Source organism: Plectropomus leopardus, chromosome 18, assembly GCF_008729295.1.
Source record: "Plectropomus leopardus isolate mb chromosome 18, YSFRI_Pleo_2.0, whole genome shotgun sequence".
In the NCBI taxonomy this organism is placed as follows: domain Eukaryota; kingdom Metazoa; phylum Chordata; class Actinopteri; order Perciformes; family Serranidae; genus Plectropomus; species Plectropomus leopardus.
In genome coordinates, this window is record NC_056480.1 from 28,893,050 (window position 1) to 28,913,911 (window position 20,862).

A 20,862-nucleotide genomic window follows, 5' to 3' on the forward strand; every position below is an offset into this window, starting at 1 on the left:
TGAAAAAACGATTTAATGCAATATGAGGGACATTTCTTGCTGCATTCCTTTTTCCCATGTTTTTGAAAGAAATCACAACAATTTGCTCAGGTTTTAAGATTTAACTACATGTTACACATTTGGGTGGCTGTGGCTCAGATGTAGAGCGGGCGGTTCTCTAATCAGAAGGTCAGTGGTTCACTCCCCAGCTTCTCTGGGCAACATGTGGAAGCATACTTGGGCAAGATACTGAGCCCCAAATTGCTCCTGATGCTGCGTCATCGGAGTATGCGTGCATGTGAATGGTTACTACCTAATAGGTGGCACCTTGTATGGTAGTCTTGACCACCACTGTGTGAATGGGACATATCTTGTGAAGGTGCTTTGAATAGTCAAAAAGACTAAAAAAGCACTGTACATGTGAAGTCCATTTACCATTTAAAGGCATTTGAAAGCCGCATAAGTGAGGAGAGGTGATGTTGCTCCAGGGCTCAAAGGGTTAAAGTGAGGGGATCTTTGTTTGTCTTTATGTGTTTATTTACATATTTATTTGTCTAAAAAGTGTTTTAAAAAATTAATAATCAAATGATGTTTCAAGTTTTCAGTATTTTAATCCATAGCCAACACTACACTAGAAGGATAAGATTAAATGTGTTTTAATATTTGTGGCTGAGGTGAATTAATGAATGGATCAATCATAATCTATATAAATGTATGTCATGTTGGTAGTGGTCTTTAGGCTTCAATATTAGTTAATGATGTCCTTAGTCTTTTCTCTAGGCTCATAGCACATATCTGAATATGGGTCTTTATGAAAGACTGTTTGTTATTTATAAGAGATGAGGGGGTGCAAAACAGGAGAGGCATGTTAAATAAATGTTTAAGCACTGGGGAAGGACTTGTGTTTTTATTTTGTCTCAGGGGAGCTATCATTCATCACAACCAGAATCGATGACTTTCCCCATTTCCAACGTGCTTCTAAACATCATTTTTAAAGAGGACTTGCATTTTGCCACAGAAATGGGCTCTTTGTTTTGGTGAAACCTTTCACTCCTATGGTGTTTGCATGTTGCAGTGGCTCCAATACGGCCGATATTCGCTTTAAAATAATAAATCGTAATCAGTCAACATGCTGATTGACAAACCAATTTCTTTTTAAATATTAACGGCAAAGTGAATATTTTCAAATAGCCTAAATGATAAAGCACAAGCACAAAACAACGTTTCTGAAAGATATACAAGTATGATATGTATGTATTAAGAATATAAATGACAAATTAAACATAATAAAATAAATAAGTAGATAAATAAAAATGCCAATAAAAATAAATAAAACTGGGGCACAGGCATAGGGATAGAGAGGTACATCCAGTCAGAGGGTCTGGGGAAGAAAGTTGCATAATATATCAATAAATTGGGATATTTGGATATCTGCATTGGTAATTTGCCATGAGTTGTTATATACTGGCATATCGCCATATTGGATACTGGCAAAAAAATCCAATATTCTGCATCCTTACTTCCTACATTTGGTGTGAATATATATGTTGAAGGATGTGCCATGCATTTCCCCGGAGGCAAAATATTTGTAGGTTTCGGGAGGGGTCAAGATTAAAAAAAAGAAAAAAAAAAAAAGGAAGCCCCTATCCTCAACACTGTAAAATCTGGCAAGTTGATTTTAAAAAATAAATTAAAAAAAAAATCTACAAAGCCTATTGCCTTGAAAAATCTAAGCAAATATATCTATTAATCTTCATTTGTGCTTGCTTTATATCTATCTGTTAAGTTTACATAAAATTTACTTATATTTACTTAATTTTGTGATGTTGTTGAAACTTAAAAATAACAAAATGCATTAAATCAATCTTTCTAAGTTTTTAGCAAAGTCAAAAACTTGAGCGAATTCTACTTTTAAAAAATCTGGGGAACCAAATGCCTTGAAAAATGTAAGCAATTAAAACTATTAGTCTTAATTTAGGTTCATTTTATATCTAACTGGTAAGTTTACTTAATATATTTACTTTATTTTTTAAAGTTGTTCCAACTTAGAAATGACAAGTTTATTTAAATAAATCTTTCTAAGTTTTAGCAACTTCAGTAAACCCAGTTTACTGTGCTATATATCTGTATTCTGCTGGTTGCTAACTAGTCAATCATATTTTTATTTTCTTAAACATGTTACCAAAACAGATCTCTCAAATGTCCTAACTTCATCATTGGCTGAATCCTCTTCGTGATGAGTGATGAGTCAGACTAACGTGCGTTACTGAAGTTGCTAACACTTAACAACGAGGCCATTTCATTTGTCATTTTTGAGTTGCAACAACTTTACAAAATTAAGTAAATACAACTGCAATTTAAGTAAACTTAATAATTACATATAAACATAAACAAAGATAAACTGTTATTTTTTTGATGACTTTTTCAAGGAAAATAATTTTCCAAGATTATTTTAAATAAAATCAACTTGTCTGATTTTACAGTGTGATAAATAAAGAACAGTTCCTAATATTGCTATGACAGTCCCGTAGCAGTTTCTATAATGCATCATGACAGATTCCTCAGAGGATGAGCTCAGTGAGCTGCAGCAGGTTATTGATCGGTGGTTGGGTGTGCAGCAGACAGTGGGGAGTCAGCATATACTGCTCAGATATGGACGGCTGCCCGGCTTCACTGTTCGTCATCGCGTTATTTCCAGCGTCCTCCTGCGTATGCATGCATGCGAGCGACGGGCTGATTTCATAACGTGGGGAGGAAGAGAGGAATGGGGCTTTGAGAGCGGAGGAGCAGCAGTCCCGGTAGGCTCTGTGCACCAACACTGCTCTGTGTATTCCCGGGCCATGCACGCGGCGCACTGAGGAGATGCGGTAGTGGAGGCTGCTGATGCTGCTGTCCGATCGGCTCTTCTTTTTCTCTCGAGCATCATCGCCGTGACGGCCACACACACCGAGATCCAGCTCCGGAGCCAGGGACACCGCAGAGCGGACAACACAGGATGGAGTTCAAGCACCTGGTGGAGGCGGCGGAGAAGTGGTGCTCCGGTAACCCATTCGACCTCATCTTCGCCGAGGAGGACGACGAGAGGCGGCTGGACTTTTACGCAGAGCCCGGCGTCTCTTTCTACGTGCTGTGTCCCGGCGGCACTGACACTTTCGTAAGTGAGCTTCAGCAGGGCCTCGAGCTCTCTCACTGTGTGTGTGTATGTGTGTGTGTTGTTGTAGGTGTGTCGGGGGTTCTTTGGAGGTGGGGATGTCACGGTTGGTCCCGGTTTTCCGGCTGATGGACATGGGAGAGGAGGAGGAGGGCGTTGGGCGAAGTGTGGAGGGGATGATGTCATTTCAGTTTGGGTGCCAGCCTCCCCTCCAAACACCTCCTCACCCCACCCCCCTCTCTGTCGATGGTGTTTTTTTTCGTCCATCATCATCATCAGCTGCGATAACCCTCTGAACCGTCGCACCAACAAGCTCGCGAGGCTGGAAAAACACGAGGCCCGTCGCTTTCAAAATAAAAGCCCCGCAGACCGTCCGTTTGCAGTTGGAAAACAATGGAGTTTCTTTTTTTTGAAAAAAAATTTGAATGATGACATGTATCTACCACATGCCAGTTTCACTGTATCATTATGAGGCTATTTAAAGCATCCACTGCTTGATGTTAAGATCAAACTCAGTCTAGTGTGCAGAGAATCCTCTCCATAGTGAATCCACTGATTTATGTAAATAGAAAGGTTGCTGCTCTGCAGAAACACAGCAAATAAATAACAAAAGACAAATCTTCGTATTTTTTATGACACCTTATCCCTTAATTGTTACCTTACAGTTCCATTACTTAACATACTAATAATGATAAAAATTGAGGTGTTTTCAAAAGGTTTTAAAGGGGATAAATAATGGATAAATTTATAGACTGGAATACATTTTAGGAGGACCTTCATTTTACAATAAAGATGGAAAATGAGGAATTGTTTTCATGATGTTAGGCCATTTTTAAGGGTTTTGTTACCCATTGAAACTCTTGTTGAATTTACCTTGCTACCATTAATGATCCCCATGTTTGGCATTTTAATCTGTAAACCAAAAGATTTTTTTCATGATTTTTTTTTTCAATTTTAAAGGGTTAAAACCATTAATAAAATCCACTCATTTTCAGCTAAAAACAAGAAATGTCAAACTATTACTTCTAAAATTGCAATTAATCACTGAATATCAATAGTTAATTGCATTTTAATCACAACTTTAGAATTTCATTATTTTGCATTTCAAAACAATTTTGAATTCCATATTAACATGGTATAGCATTTCTTACTGGAGTGTTTTAAATGGGAATCAAATGAATGAAAAGAAATTTACTTTATGATCTAAAAACAAGAGGCCTAGAGCTTTCAAAATAAAAGTCTTGTAGATCGCCATGCAGTTGGAAAACAAAGTGGGCTTTTCTTAAATTTAAATGAAGAAATGTATTTGAAGGAAAAGTAGCAGAATCTGCCTTTCTCTTAAAATGCCAGTTTCACTGTAGTATTTTTATTTATAGCAATGGAGGCTTGCTGTTAAACTCAAATTCAGATTTTAATCCAGACTAGTGTGCAGATCAACTGTGCAGAAAACTGGAGGAAGGCAATGAGCAATTTAACAAGACATGGCTCAAAAATGAGAAAAAAAAGTGAAAAACAAAATCAAACAAGAAAATGGTGAAGAAAGCGCTGAATTTCAAAACAAACAAACAAAAACATGTATTCTATCTTATAACCTAATTTTAAATATGAAATTATTGGAATTATAAATATAGTTTTCTGGACATTTTCACTGCTCTTTTGGATAATTCTCTGATAACCTTCTCTTCTATTTGATAACTAGTTTTTGAAAAAAAAATTCTTGGCTCATTCTACTAACGTTTTGCAATTTGTGGGACATTTCTTGCCAAGTTGGTCATTGACTTTTTCCCCATGTTTTAGAAAGAAATCAAAACAATTTGCTCACATTTCACAGATTGAAATGCTTGTGAAAGGCGTCTGAGTGCAGCACAAAAAAAATTTGTCAATCCAAGTTTCAAAGGGTTAATTCACTGATCTATATTGTAATCAACAGGTTGATGTTCTGCAGACACATGGTAAATAAATACCAAGGGACTGCTTCATATTTTTATTATTATGGACTGTTATGGGCTCTGATCCAGAACATTAACTAGTAAACCCCCACTCTTATAAAACAGACAAACAAAAAAAAAAAAACAACTATCTGCCAAAAATGAAGGAAGCAGATTTAAATATTTGAAGCTGTTCAGTTAAATATGTTCTCCCTACATTATGGTCTAAATAATGTTTCTCGGAGTGCCCCGGAAATAACAAATCCCTTCATATTTCTATTTCAAGTGTTTTCCCTCAAACATCCACATTTTAAGTCCCTGAACAAAATCAGAGTCAGCCTTATCCCTTTAGAACCTGAACTGACATCAGTTTTGTTGTGCTTCGTTCAGAAGCCTTTAACAAGCATTGACACCTATTGAACCCAAAAGAATTGGTTGGATTGCTTTTGAAAAAATATAAAAAATATATAAAAAATATTTTAATATATATATATATATAATTAAAAAAAAAAAAATAAAAATAATAATTAAATACTATCTAAAGAAAAGGGGAAAATGACCAGAAAAATGAATTTACAAGACTTTAAATTTAAATTTCTTAAATTTTGTCACATCAAAAATATATTATATTTTATTTTAACACTTTCTACAGGTCATTTGCTTGTCTATTTTTTGTTTTTTACTTTTCTTTTTTTTAATTTCAGGTAATTTTCTTGTAACTTTTTACTTATTTCTTGCCAATATTTGGGCCATTTCTTGCTCACCGCCTTCTTCCCATGATATTGAAAGGAATTAAGGGCTTAATTCTCTCAGGTTTTAAAGGGTTAAGGAAACACAGTGGGTGATTTGTCTTTAATTGTTGAACAACAGTTCTGAAAGTTAAAATCCTCTAAACCACAGAAACAATCTAGAGTCTTTGGGTCCTGCCCTGCTCTGATCATGTCCATGCTGTCCCGCCTCTGTGTGTGTGTGCATCCTGTAACAGTGTGCTGCAGTGTTTGAGCCTTAAGCTCCCGAGGCCAGACCCGCCCTGCTCCCTCCTCCTGCTCAGTGACAGGGACTCACAGGGCGGGGAGCAGATGGAGATGACCCAGGAGCCAGGGCGTCTGTTCACTCAATAACATGTTATGTCACAGCCAGCGTGCATGTGTTAGGAGTTTGGTGTGTCCCACACACAGCAGAGCTGCTTTCCACTGAGAAAAATATCAAAATCCAGCTGCTGCACCATCAAACCAACTTATTGGGAACATCATCACAGAGAAAAAAGACACAGCAGAGGGTTAAATAACACAGTCCCTCTCGCTCACACGCTTTCACAGTTTGCTGTCTGCTCACTCTCAAATCAGCCACAAAAACTCTCTCTGCAGGACTCTTGAGATCTCGCTCAATCAATATCGCTATCAGCAGGGTGTCTCTCTCTCTCTCTCTTCCTGTAGCCTTTTTTACACAGAGATGGTGCTATAGAACCGAAACTAACTCCCTTCTTTATGCCTCCTTTGAATTTTTAAACAGAATCAAACAACGGCAGCATCAAGCTATTCTGGTGTGTATTTAACCCTTAGGGCCTGTTCTGCGAATTTTATTCGCCTTTAATTATTCATTTTTTGATTATTTTGGCTGCGTTCATGCATATGGCATACATTTTGGAAATATTGTGTATTTTTGTTTAACCTTTCTAGCTCAGCTCCTACAATAAGTCTAAAATACACTGTGGAAACAAAATTGTTACATTCAGACTGTTAAGTGCAAAAAATGCTCCACTAAAACTCATTCAAACTGACATTTTTGATCCCACAGCCATCAAAGCATAAAAACATGCATTGTATTATTTCTCAGAGTCATTCTGGGCTTTTGACTTGGAATTTGTCATTTTTACTGTTTTCCACCTGATAATATCATTTCGACCATATTTGGATATGGAGAAAATACATATTAATAATATACATAAATATTAATAATTATTTGATATTTATGATCAGGACTGATGTTGGTAAAATATTAATTAAATGAAAGTAGAAACGAATGTTAATGAAAAATCTTTTTTCAAAGCTTGAGTTTGAAAAGCACGTTTTGTGCGCAGTGATTTGGGTGTGTGTAACATTAAACCGGACCCTAAGGGTTAAAGACAGCATGCTGGCATCCCACGATCAAAAGAGGCATGATGAAAGTGACATGTGACATAGCAGAGTCGGCCTCCAGCAGCACTCTCTAAACAATAACAAAGGCGTGACGTGACGTAACAATCATTTTACCTTCTCTGATATATGGCGGCTGATTTCGTCCTCGTCAGACATTTAAGGTCGCTGTTCTTCTTCTTTGAGTTAGCTGCTAATTGCTAATCGCTGCTTTTTAAACCTACCACGGTGGGGCGTACACAGAAACACGCCATTAAAACGTCACATCTCCCCAATCATGATCACATCTTTCCAGCTTTGTGTTTAACACAGACCTCGTTTTAGTGTTACCACCCGGGTTACTGGCTCAGAGGCGAGACCTCTCTGTCTCCCTTTCCATAATCAGATATTATATACAGAACAGCAAGGTGGTGTAACGGTAGGCGTGTTTACATGGAGCCTACTAATCTGATTAAAATAGGTTTCAAAACCCAACAGATTAAACATGATCCATTTAAACACCTCAATCAGCTTAAACAGGCCCAAACCCATTCACATTTCAAGTGGTTGCAGAGGTGGAGTGTGAAAAGTGTCAGATGCATGTCTTGTGGTCAGTGCGAGACTTTTTGCTCATGTCATACAGCTGCTCCTTTTACATGCATCATGTAAACACCAGATCATATTTGAGGACATCCCATGTCAACAGCTGACCCAAAATCTTCAGTCAGATTGGTTTTTAATCAGATTGTGAAAAAGTGTGCATGTGAACTCTACTAATGTAATGTGATATTCCTGCCTTTAACAGGCAGTGACAAACTGGCTTCTCTCTAGCCATGTTTACGCTGCCTGCTCAAGGCGAGAATAATGCGCCGTTATGCTGCCTTGCCAATCTGTATATAAAGTACAGTCCTGTAAAAGGGGGACAGAGAGGTCTCAGCTTTGAGCCAGGACAGGAGGTAGTAACAGCGCCAGAATAAGGTCTGTGTAAAACATAAAGCTGTAAAGACATGACATGAGTAGGTATGTTAGCGGCTAACTCAAAGAAGAATAACAGTGGCTGTAAATGTCCATAAATTGGGCAAATAATGAGATTCAGGAGCTCCTTCCCCTGCGAGCAAAGGAAGAGATCAGCCGCTATGTAACAGGAATGCTAAATGATTATGGTGACATGTCACGCCTTTGTTATTGTTTAGAAAGGGCTGCTGAAGTTTATGTTTTATGTCGCACTAGAGGCCGACTCTGCTGTGTTACATGTCATGCCTTTTGTTGATTACACAAAGCTGTGATGGAATTTATAATCACACACTGGAGTGAAATGATGCCGCCATTATTTGGTTCTGTGTAAAAGTGCAAAGGAAGAATAAGAAGGGTGCTGGTAGCAGCTCTATAGCGCCATCTCTGTGTAAAAAGGGCCTCTCTCTCTCGCTCTCTCTCTCTCTCTCACACACACACACACACACACACACACACACACACACACACAGAGTCTTTTTCTCAGTCAACCTTGTTCTCCTCTCAAACCCTCATATGGTTGTCCTGTCCTTTCACTGGAGGGCGCTGTGAGATCACAGCACAGCTGCACGTCACCGTTTCCAGCTGTGTCATTCCCCTCAGGAGACAGGAGTAGTTTTCAGTTACCTTGGTGATTTGATTCAGTGTTGAGCAGCTGACAGACACGAGCATTTGGATATGCTTGGTGAATCTGCTGAATTGTGGAGGTTTTTTCGGTGCAGCAGAGGCACACCCTCGTGTGAGAGTCCATCCATCAGTGTCAAACTGGAACAACTGTCCCTCAGCACTGAGAGCCACAGCGCTCACTATTAGGCCCCTCCACAACACTGTGAAAACTATTACATCCAAGTCACATGACTTCTAAAAGTCTCACATGAAGGTGTGTCTGCACCACATATTATCACACCTAATCCCTCCTTTTTTTAAACTTTAAAATCCCATTACTTCACTCACTGATAATTATGAAATGAAGGTGTTTTCATTGGGATAATTAAGAGATAAATTAATAGATTGTAAGAGAACTATATTAAGCCAACACATTTTTGAAAATGACCTTATTAATTATCTTAATATTTAGTATTATAAGTTGTGAAGCAAGGGGTGTTTTTTAAGGTTTCGTATTGATTTTATGGAGTAAAACCCTTTTAAAAAAGTGGTACAAATACGTCAATACTAGAAGACTAGAGTTTTCAAGTGATTATTTTCTAAATCATGATTAATCACAGAATTAAAAAAAATGAATCATGATTTTGAATCGCATTTAAAATTCCATTATTTTTCATTTCAAAACTGTTTTAAAGTCCATATTGACTTGGTAAAAGGATTCTGACCAGACTTTTTTGGGAATCAAATAAATGCAAATACATTTACTTTATGATCTTGACATTTGTATTGATTTCTTTCAAATCACTGTTGCACTCCTATGACACTGTCACCATGTCTTATAGGTGAGACAACCCAAAAGTGCTTTTTCTGTCAAATACAGTAGGTGGATTTCCTTTAACCCTCAAATTTTGCAAACTTAGATCTGAATATAAAATATAAAATACTCTTAAAGAGTTTAGAAAAAAACTCCCATTTATTGCAAGAAAGTTATTACACTGGCATGAGGTGGTATTTAAGGCGATTCAAAAAAGCCATATTTAGCAAAGCTGCAATGGAAACACTCTTTTTCTTTTCTAGGTCACATGATACTATGGCTATCTGCTTGTTGATGCGAACTGGCTCCCTCATGATGCAGCAGGAGCTACAAGAGCTGTTATTGCATCACATAACTCTTTAAAAGTTGAGCGGATCATCCGGAAGTTTTGAATCCACAATTCCTCTGTGACATCGTGGGCTATTACCTCCCAGAAATCCCTTAACCGTGGTCGCTCCCACGTATAAGGGGCTTGTCTTTCCATTATTGCTCCATAACACGCTTACGTGGTCTTGGATTGGAAATAATGACGGCTAGTTCAGTGGCTGCAATAGAAATAAAGCTGCTGATGCTTTGAAGATCCATCACCATGGTTTCTGGAATGTTATCATCAGAGGAGAAGTGGCAGAACATTACTCAGTGGAAACGCAGTCATCTCACAATTGTATTTAATCAACATCTCGAAATTATCGCTTCAATTTTTTGCAAATCTGTACTGGAAACCCGCCTACTGTTTGTCAACCTGAGGCGTCCCATATAGACCCAAGTCTTCCACCATGCTGACTGGTCTGCAGTCAGTTTTCATCCATTTAGCAGCGCTGTAGTCCACGTTTTGGATTTAGTTTCATCCACAGGTCTGTGGAGATTCACGCACTCTAAAATAGTGCTTTGCTGGCTTTGGTGATGATGTTACCTGCTGACATCAGGCTGATTAGCTGCCGCTGTGTGCTCAGCTCGTAGGTGGGAGCTCAAACTCAAAGTACTTCTGTTTGACACAAGGTGCATATTACTTTAGACTTGTGAACTGAGCCATCTGGGTGCCCTTTAAAGTGAAGTGAGACAGCAAGAAGCTGTTGTGGCAGCTTTCCTGTGTAAAATGGCAGCATTAGATTAATAATTAAAAAAACGTGTTATGTTTGGACCTTAATCGCATCTCAATTTTTTAGTATCAAACGCTTTAATTCACAGTATCCCAAACTTTCACTTCGAAGCCTGTCCACTCCACATAGGATCACCTGCTTTTGTTTTACCCCTGCAGGTTATTTCCTCCAGCTCACTGTGCACACTTGGCCAGTCTCTCTTTATAGCCTTAATACATAATCTATAACAGTCCGGCCTCTTGACTCCAATTAAGCAACACTAAAAATAAGTGAAACTGAATTGTTGCGATGGCCTTTCCCAGGCACTGATGTTTATCTGACAGTTGAGATGGCAGACAACTTGCACTAATGAGGAAGTTGATTCTTATCTGACTGGAACTCTTATGTCTGATATCAAGGAATTACACACCATCATTAGTTAACGCTGTTTTATTGGCCATCAGCACACTCTTTCTGACCTCAGAACTCACCAGAGGGTTTATACACTAAACGCAGCCCTCAGACCACACATGCTTTGTGGTAAGAAAGAATTCTCTTGGCTAGGGGTGGAGCAGAATCACTGTGTATTGTATGGCACATGTGTGCATGGATGTTTAGCTGTCTTATTGTTTAGGTAACACTTTACAACAAGACACACAAGTCCTGAACAAGGACTTCCTGAATAACTGCGTTATTCATAAACTACAGGTACAGTCCCAACAGGCAACACTTGTATCTGGGGTCCAATGCCAGGACATCAACAAACACACATGCTGGCACGGATGGTTAGGATTAGGGGAAGAAAGCACATGGTAAGGTGTAGAAAAAACACTCATAACATTCAGATGGAAAGAAAATGCCAGTCTGTTGGACCCATCCACTGCCCCTCCAACCCCACCTATGTGCGTGCTCGCACTCCTTTTATTACATCATTACCAGCAGCATTTCAACCTGACGTTGTTCTGTGGTGTATCACGTGGTCACTTAAGGTTCTGGCCACGATCTCACTAAAGGTGGCTTTTGGCATCAGGATTATACGCTGAAAGCACTATAAAAGCAGCATTTGATGACTTTAGACTGAGAACAGGGTGGGTCCCCAGATATGATGCCATTTTGGGCCCATACCCTTTTGGTATGAGGTAGCTTTAAGATAACCCATGTGGTGCCCAGTTCGGTAAACCAACCCATGCGACCAATTGGAACCAGTGGACAATCACATTTAGGGTCCATTTTTCATCCCATTGACTACCTGCACTGGCCACACAGAAATGTTGGCAGTGACTACATTCTCAACGATAGTAGGTTAATAGTGAAATAGTGATGCAGTCCTAGAAACAAGTCTATATAATACACTACTTTTTCTGAGGCTGATGAAAAAACTGGACTAATATGGTTCTGTAGTATGCAAAAAGGAAATAATGAGTAGCTGTTGCTTTGTGGGTATTTAGCACTGGATTTAGAGTTAACCCTTTGAAACCTGGAGCGACATGAGTTTTCTTGTACCTTCAGACACCTTTCACAAATATTTAAGACTTTGAACCCTAGGCAAATGGATTTCTTTCAAAAAAGGGAAAAAAAACGCAATGAGCAACTTGGCATGAAATGACATGCAAATTGCAAAAAATTAGAGAAAAAGCTGGCAAGAAAATTACATAAAAATTGTCTTTTAAAAAAGAGAATCATTAGAGAATTATCAAATAATGAGGGGAAAATATCAAGAAAATTATGATCATAATTTTCTTGATATTTTCCCCTAAAAAAAAAAAAAAAAAAAAAAAAAAAAAAAAAATAATGATAATAAAACATTTTATTTATAGAGCGCTTTTCACAATTGGTTGTGGAGGGCTTTGATGGTGAGGAGGAGCAGTTTGTACAGGATGCGGCATGACAATATATCCAGTGAGGGGCCTTAAGCAAGGCCTTTAATGATATCCACTGATCTCAGGCACGAGTGATGACTTGAATATAATAATCATACCACCTCGAACCGTGCCTGGGATAACAAGGTTTGTGTAAGGTGTTGGACAGGATAACCTGATGGCAAATAGGCTACTGGTACAAGACAAATGTGGAACAGAGATGATAATATGCCAATCCCAGAGAGAGGGAATATATGCAGAGGATATGGGACCTATGCATACTTCCAAACTCATAATCCATGCTAACCAAGAACTAACTAACTCTGCACTCGCAAGCTGCCATCACAACTTGAGATGCAAAGGGGAGCCAGTACGACAGACCAGAGTGGGGGTGTTATAGTCAACACCCTCACAAACAAAAGTTGGATTCCAAGACCCAGAAACACTGAACAGGCCTGACCTGAGAAAAATATTCATAAGCAAGCTGGAAACCTGGCACCCCTGTGGTCAATTACCACGGTTGAAGGACAAAGTCTCCTCTGAAAGTCTGCTAGAAAACGTGAATGCACTGCTACAAATTGTCCCTACTGACACCATTACAGAGGCCAACAAGCTGATACTCAGTACCGCAGCAGTGGTCCTACAGATGCTTGGCTATAAGATGAACAGAATGAGCCAAAAACAGAAGCAGCAATGGAAGAGAAGGCTGGAGGCCAAAATCAAGGCAGCACGGAGGGAAATCAGCCTTCTAACAGAGCTGCAGAAAGGTGTGACCAGGAAAGGGCTACCTAACAAATACACCAAAGTGTCCATAACAGAGGTACTGGAGACTGCCAAACAGAAACTAACACTAATGGCTGCCCGCCTGAAGAGATACACTAGAGAGGTACAATGCAGGAGAATTAACAGGAAGTGCGCCAACGAAACTTGCAGTGGCAGGGGAATGGTAATGCAGCAGAACCACCCAGAGCTGCGACCTAACAGTACTGGAGAAGCATATGGTAGAAAGAAACCACACATAACACCGATGCTCAGTGGCTAGTGGATCTAAGTGCAGACCACAACAACCTCACATATGAAGTGTCACACATGAAGAGCTGGATAGCATCTGGCCCTGAGTTTGCTCACACCTACTGGCTTGAGAAGCTTACTGCACTCTATGAACACCTAGCAGCACAAGTGAACCAATTGCTACAAGATGGGACCCACCCAGAGTGGACTGTCCTGATCATGAAGTCCCCCAGAGGGAAGCGATACCTTCAAACTACCAGCCAATAACCTGCCTCTGCTCAACATGGAAGCTCCCGTCAGGCATCATAGCGGCTAAGATGACTAGACATATGGCTCAATACATGAGCGGGGCCTAAAAAGGAGTTGGCAGTAACACCACGGGAGCCAAACACCAACTCCTGGTCAACAGAGCAGTCAGCCGAGACCAATCTGTGTACCGCCTGGATTGACTATAAGGAAGTCTATGACTCGATGCTACATACATGGATCCTGGAATGCCTGGGACTGTATAACATCAACAGGATGCTGACAGCCTTCATCAAGACCTCAATTGGATTTTGGAGGACAACCCTTGAAGCTAACTACAGGCCAACTGCCCAAGTGACAATCAAATGTGGCATATACAAAGGTGACGGTCTGTCCCCACTGATGTTCTGTATAGATCTGAAACCCCCCGAGCCAGATCATCAACAAGAGTGGCTATGCATACTGGTTCTGAAGTGGAGCAACCATCAGCCATATCCTCTACATGGTTGACATCAAACTGTACGCTAAGAGTGAAAGTGACATTGACTCACTGATCCACATCACAAGGATCTACAACAATGACATCAGGATGTCATTCGGGCTAGATAAGTGTGGACGCATGGTATCTTAGAGATGCAAGATGATCACAATTGAAGGGTTTGACCTGCCAGAGGGCAACATAGTGGATGTAGATACTGGATGTAGAAATTAAAGCAATTTGCTCAGGTTTCAAAAGATTAATAAGGAGTGATTCATGAAGAAAGTAATCAGTGTGTAGTTGCTTTATGGTTTTACGCTGATATAGCAACATGTTTTGTATCAGTCAAGAACTTCTGATTACTGACTGTATAATCCTGGATTCAGATGTATTTAGGAACTACTTTCCCAGCATGTCAATGTTAGTTATTTTCTGACTTTTCTTGGTAAATATTGAGGACTTTGTGTATCTTCCTGTTTGGTTTATTTTCACTCTGCCTGCTGCATGTCCGTGTAATTGCTTCGTTCTAGTTTTCTGTGTGCTGCACACTGGCCCAGACCCAGCTTTACTTATTTACTGGTTGATTCCTTCAAGTTGTGTGTCAGTCTACAGCCCACAGGAGGCTGCGCCGCCGGAGGGAGTGTGACAGTATTCACCTGACTAACATGGTGTTGATTAGTCACAAGTGTTATTACATAAAGCAGTACTGAAGCTTGAAGGTGCTCTCCTTTGTTGTTTTCAGTGATTGGCACATTGGTTCACCCTGGTCGTGCAATATTTTCTTAATGACTGGTTTGGAATGAAGCCTACTTCATAACTTACTTCTTTGCTCCTCTTTGTTTCTGTGTGCGTGCAGCATGTGTGGAGTGAGAGTGAGGACTGCCTTCCCTTCCTACAGCTGGCCCAGGACTACATCTCCTCCTGCGGGAAGAAGACTCTGCTGGAGGTGCTGGAGAAGGTCTTCACATCTTTTAGGCCTGTAAGGAAAAACAGTGACATCTTTTTAACACATTGCATCAACCACAGCACAGTGACTTCTGCTCCATATGTCTGTTTGTAACAACCCCGACACATTCTGTTCTTTCTGCTGCGGACAAAACATGCTGAAATCCACCCACAACTCGGACGTTTGAATTAATTTTGCTTATCAGCAAATGAGACAAAACAGGAGCAGCACATAAAACATGATTCAAGGCCTTTTTTTACATTCTTAGAATACTCTCATATATTTGACTATTTGACATTTAAAAGTATTTTTACTTTCATGAAAGCTGATAGCTGATTTACTTTGCTCAACACTTCTTTTTTGGTAAATATGAATATGTGAGAATAAATATAACAATACTTTCAGATGTTTTTAAAAATTAAAATAGCTTTACTGTAGGGTATCACTCTAAAACTTATTTCCTTGCGTTTATTGCCCAGAAAATTGATTAATTTAGCCATTAATTATGTCAGTAAGTTATTATTAATGGCATCGTAACCCTTTGTAACCTCGATAGACATCACTTTTCTTGTGCTGCATTTGCCTTTCACAAGTATTTAAACCTTGATTTCTTGCATACGAGGGGCAATGAGCAACCTTGCAACGAATGTACCGCAAATGGCAAAAAGATTTATAAAATTATTTTTGTAAAAGCTGGAAAAAAAAATCCAGAGAATATATTCAAAATTCTCATAATTATATTTCTGAATTTATTTTTATAGAACTTCTTATATAGAGTTATTTATAGAATTTTTTCAAGGTTTTTTTTAGGTCATTTCCCTTTCTTTCTCTCTCTCTCTCTACCCCTAACCCTACCCTAACCCCCCCCAACCCCCCTTACTTTATTTTTTTGTTGTGAGCTTTAAGTTTTGTTTTTTTTTTTCATGTATTTCTCTTGTACTTTTTACAAATTCTTTGCTAATTTCTTGGTCATTTTATCCTAAGTTGCTCAATTATTTGAAATAAATCAAGCCAATAAGCTAAGGTTTCAAAGGGTTAAAGCTCCTCCCTTTCCCCTGCAGGCATATGCACATGCTTCAGACAGTAACCCCGCTTTTTAGGTTTTCTCTCTCTCTCTCTGTTTATTAGACCAAAATTAAATTAGCCAGCAAACCACTCCATCGTTCCTTTGCCTTGCTCCCCACCACTGTGGACTGCTTTTTCTGTAGGAGAGCGGGCAGAGGCTGTGGAGACACACCGTTGGTCAGTGGCTGTAGTGGTTTGAAACCCCCCAGCACCACAAGTGACAGCAGGCTGGTGGCCAGCAGCAATGCTGAGTCTAACCTGTGTAACTGCAGCAACAGAATTTGCTGATAGGGCTGTCCGCTCCCCTGAACTGGGGTTTGCTCTGGAGGGTTTTGGGTTGCTGAAGCCGCTGACTGGGGGTCTATCTCTGGAGCTGCTGCCCACTCTCCACCCAGAGAGGTAGTCTGTAAAAGCAGGGAGTGAGGCAGCGGATACATTAGGAGGGTTTCCATTGCAGATTTGTACAAAACTTAAGCAATATTTTCGGAATGTTGATAAAACACAATTGCGAGATGACTGCATTTCCATTGAGTGATGTTCTGTGACTTCTTCTTTGGTGATAACACTCCAAGAAGCATGTTGATGGATGTTCAAAACATTAGTAGCTTTATTTCTATTGCAGCCACCGCACTAGCTGTCATTATTTCCAATCCAAGGCCCCGTAGGCGTGTTATGGAGCCATAATGGAAAGGCAAGCCCCTTATAGGTGGGAGCGACTATGTTGAAGAGAACAGATTAATCTGACTGTTAACATAGTGCCTTGGATCATGTTCTACCTGGCACTGAATGTTTATTTGCAGATAAACAAGACATCCTTAAACTGCCACCGTACAAGACAGAAAGACATTGTGTTTGTGCAATTTACGCACACACACAAGGCAAGGCAAGGCAAGTTTATTTGTATAGCACGTTTCAGCAACAAGGCAATTCAAGGTGCTTCACACAGAACATTGAAATACAAGAACAGGGGGAAAGGAAACACATTTAAAACATTATAAAAGAAGCATGTAAAAGGTGATTTAAAAAAAGCAAAAGTGGAACACAAACACAAACACCGTCTTTATGTCACAAACTGTAACACAACCTTCTCCTCCTCCACTTGTTAGCTGCTGGGTCTGCCAGACATAGATGACGTCAGTTTCGAGCATTACCACGCTGACATGGAGGGGGAGCCGGGGCCAGACCACCAGCAGATGGGGGTCAGCCAGCAGTGATGAGCCCCAAGATGAGGCCTGCAGCCGGGGCAGAGCTGCTTGGAAGCTCTGGATCTCAACTCATTAGCCCAAACACTTAATGACACACTCTTATCCAAACACACATAAACACACACACACACACTTACGGCCAACTCGCTAAAAACGCACCACCATGTTCTTGAATGTCTCAGTGGCTTTGCTTTCCAAAGAGTGCACTCTGTTGCGCTGTGTTGACCCCCCAACCAAACACACATACACACACACACACACATTGGGGCTATGTGAGCAGTTGCCATGTCCAATGCAAGTACCATAATCATTCACCATCTCGTTAGTTAAAGTTCCACAGCACAGCAATATTACATCAGCCCCAGCTGGCTTTGTTATGCAGAAATACAGTCAGATGTTACCGCAATACACACATTTCCCCCCGTGGCGTTGGAGATGAATGTGACAGATAACCTCCTTCTCCGCCTGTCTGTTGACATAGACGGGAGCCAGCTGAGAGACCGATGGGTGAAAAGTGACGGTTTGTGGCTGCGTGAGGAGTGACGCAGGTATAGTTTTCCACTTTATGGAGAGAGAGGAGAAGCGAATGGAGGCATGTAGGGCTGTGACATAGATACAGACGGGGCAGCTCTCAAACTATCCGGTTTTTAACACACTTAAAATAGTCATACAGGTTACACACTGTCAAATCTAACAAGTGAATTTTAAGAAACCGATTGCCTTGAAAAAATGTAAGTAAATAGAACTATTATTCTAGAATTATTAGTTTAGTTATATTTACTTAATTTTGTGAAGTTGTTGCAACTTAAAAATGACAAGTTTAATACAATGAATCTTTCTAAGTTTTAGCAACATCAGGAAACTACGTTTACTTTGCTATATATCTGTAGACTATACAGTCTTTAAGTTGTGATTAAATGTCCTTTCAAAATACTATTTCCAGGTCTAAACCTCGTATTGTTTATAATGCCACAGTGCTGTGCTCCTCGTTGTTTATACAGATCTGAATCCAAAAAAACCCCCAAAATACGGAACTGTCATTTTACAGCTTTCCTATCAATTAGAAAGAGAGGAGGAAATGACTGCAGCTGATGAGGTGAGTTATAATTCTTAAACATTCACTCATTGGCCGTAAGCACTTATCCTGTTAAGGGCTGCATAGGGGCTGGAGCTTATCCCAGCTGTCATTGGGCGAGAGGGGGCGTACATCCTGGACAGGTTGCCAGACTATCGCAGAGACAGACAACCATCCACACTCACATTCACACCTGCGGACAATTTAGAGTTACCAATTAATCTGCAAGTCTTTGTAATGTGGGAGGAAAACAGAGAACCTGGAGAAAACCCACACTGACACGAGGAGAACATGCAAACTCGCACAGAAAGGCCCCGCCCCATCCAAGGTCCGCACCTCGCCACAACCTGAGTTCGAATCAGGTACCCTCTTGCTACCCTCAGGGCTAACCACCACACCACCGTGCTGACCCCCAATACTTAAACTAATGAAGAAAACTAAAGTTTTAGAGCTAGTGCTAACTTTAGCTAACATCAACTGCTAACTGCGAATGCTAACTGTTACCTCTTCACGTTAACAGAAATCACTCGCAAATACCAAACCCTGACCTTGCGGATATGCCCAATAAAAGCTAGTGGCTTTATACTGTTTTTTTGTCCTAACCAAGTAAGAGGTCTTCAAGAGATGTCTTCAGCCGGTTTACCTTACCTGTTATTGATCATTCATGATATCACAGCTTCCCTAACTTCACCAAAACTCCAAAACACGACTGATACATGGTAGTTTCATTTTGATTTCAGGTTAAAATTGAAGCATTCCTGTCCACTTTTTAAGAAATGCCAAATTCAGAACATGTAATACCTTCTCCCCCTTAATGGTAGGTGTCAGCTAGCCAGTTAACTGTTCATTTCTAACTCAACCAATCATAAACTGAACGCTACCCTTTATTATACCCCCTGACAGAACAGCTACACTGACCACCTTTTTTTTAACTCTCCAAGGTCTCACCGGAGAAAGACGTGCTTATGAAATGATTCATAGGTTCAGCCATTGTTGTATGTTTGAATCTGGAAACAGTATTTTAAAAAGGCGAGACTTCAGACAGATTCTGCTGGTTGCAAACTAGTCGTTCATGTTTGTATATTTTCCTAAACATGTCAACAAAATACAACTGGCAGATCTCCTAACTTCATCATTGTTTAAATCCTCTTTGCTATGATCAAGTTAAGTCAGACTAACTTGGTTTCCTGAAATTGCTAACACTTAGAAAGAACAAGGTTGTTTCACTTGTCATTTTTAAGTTGCAACAACCTAAAAAAAAAAAAGTAACAACAGCTAAATTTCAAGTAGACTAAACAATTTGTAGTTTTTGAAAAGTTTTACTTTTTTGAGGCAATCAATTTCAAAGATTATTTGAAGTAAGCTCAACCTGTCAGTTTTCACAGTGCAGTGCCGAGCATTTTCCTCATGTGGGCATCACAGTGTGCCGCTCTCCAGCAGCATGGATCATTTCTTTGGGTGAGTCTCTTAATATTTCCAAGGCAGTACACCTCAAAGAGTCACTTAACAAGGACGTTTTTAATCAATGTTACTATCATATGACCATCACAACAAAGGCCCATGCTGCAGCTTATTAAGCCCTCCCTGGTTTGGGTGTCTCATTGTTACATGACACCCCTCTGTCCTTTAGTCTTCCTGGTTGTTGGTGGTTCACAGTTTTGCTTCTTTCTCAGCACAATCCGACAAGATTCCTTCCTAAATCCAGCCACCGTCTCTTTCTGCAGTGTGTTGTTTTGAATTTATTGGCTTTTAACCATTATTTAATAAGTGCACACCCAAAGTCCCTGAGTGATATCAGCGGGGAGAGGAACTATTTGTTGACAGCCACCCTTGACCTGCCCTGTTACGTCTGCTCTCACAGTGTGTTGTTATGTGTTACATCCAGTGCACTGCGATGCTTCAGGCCCCCTCATCCATCCACATGGAAGACTGTTGCACAGGGTCATCTTTAGCCTGTTTACTTTGGCTTGTAAATGTCTTTTTATTGAATGTTTCTCATGCAGTGTATCTTCTGTTTGTCCTCCGATGTGTGTGAAACTGTTCAATAAAGCGTGTCAGCAGAGCGTGCTTCTTCTTCTTCTCTTAGCTCAGTGGCACACAAAGAGCCAAACATGGAGCCGGCGTACTGGTGACCTGCTGCTGCTGTGCCAATACCCCGCTGGTCTTACTGGGATTGACGTCACGCGCCACCTGACGCGCCCACTCAGACTGAGCTGCGTCAAGTGTGAGATTAGGAGGGAGCTGCAAACAGGAAACCAAGCTCTGGTCTTCAAATTAAAAGCACAAAGGCTGTCC

General features: G+C 40.2%; 1 protein-coding gene across 1 annotated transcript; it reads left to right on the forward strand.

The window, feature by feature from the left end:
* The first annotated feature begins 2,587 nt into the window (after positions 1–2,587).
* mturn (maturin, neural progenitor differentiation regulator homolog (Xenopus)) lies at positions 2,588–19,327 on the forward strand. The gene is made up of 3 exons (XM_042506485.1): positions 2,588–3,133; positions 15,133–15,255; positions 17,394–19,327. Exons 1-3 carry the CDS (start codon positions 2,975–2,977, stop codon positions 17,499–17,501), a joined length of 390 nt encoding a protein of 129 aa, XP_042362419.1. The 5' UTR covers positions 2,588–2,974; the 3' UTR covers positions 17,502–19,327.
* The last annotated feature ends 1,535 nt before the right edge of the window (positions 19,328–20,862 follow it).

Coding starts and splice junctions, on each gene's coding strand:
- mturn (XM_042506485.1), top strand. CDS start 2,975: ATGGAGTTCAAGCACCTGGTGGAGGCGGCGGAGAAGTGGTGCTCCGGT. Junction 3,134..15,132: donor CCGGCGGCACTGACACTTTC/GTAAGTGAGCTT, acceptor GTGTGCGTGCAG/CATGTGTGGAGTGAGAGTGA. Junction 15,256..17,393: donor TCTTCACATCTTTTAGGCCT/GTAAGGAAAAAC, acceptor TCCACTTGTTAG/CTGCTGGGTCTGCCAGACAT.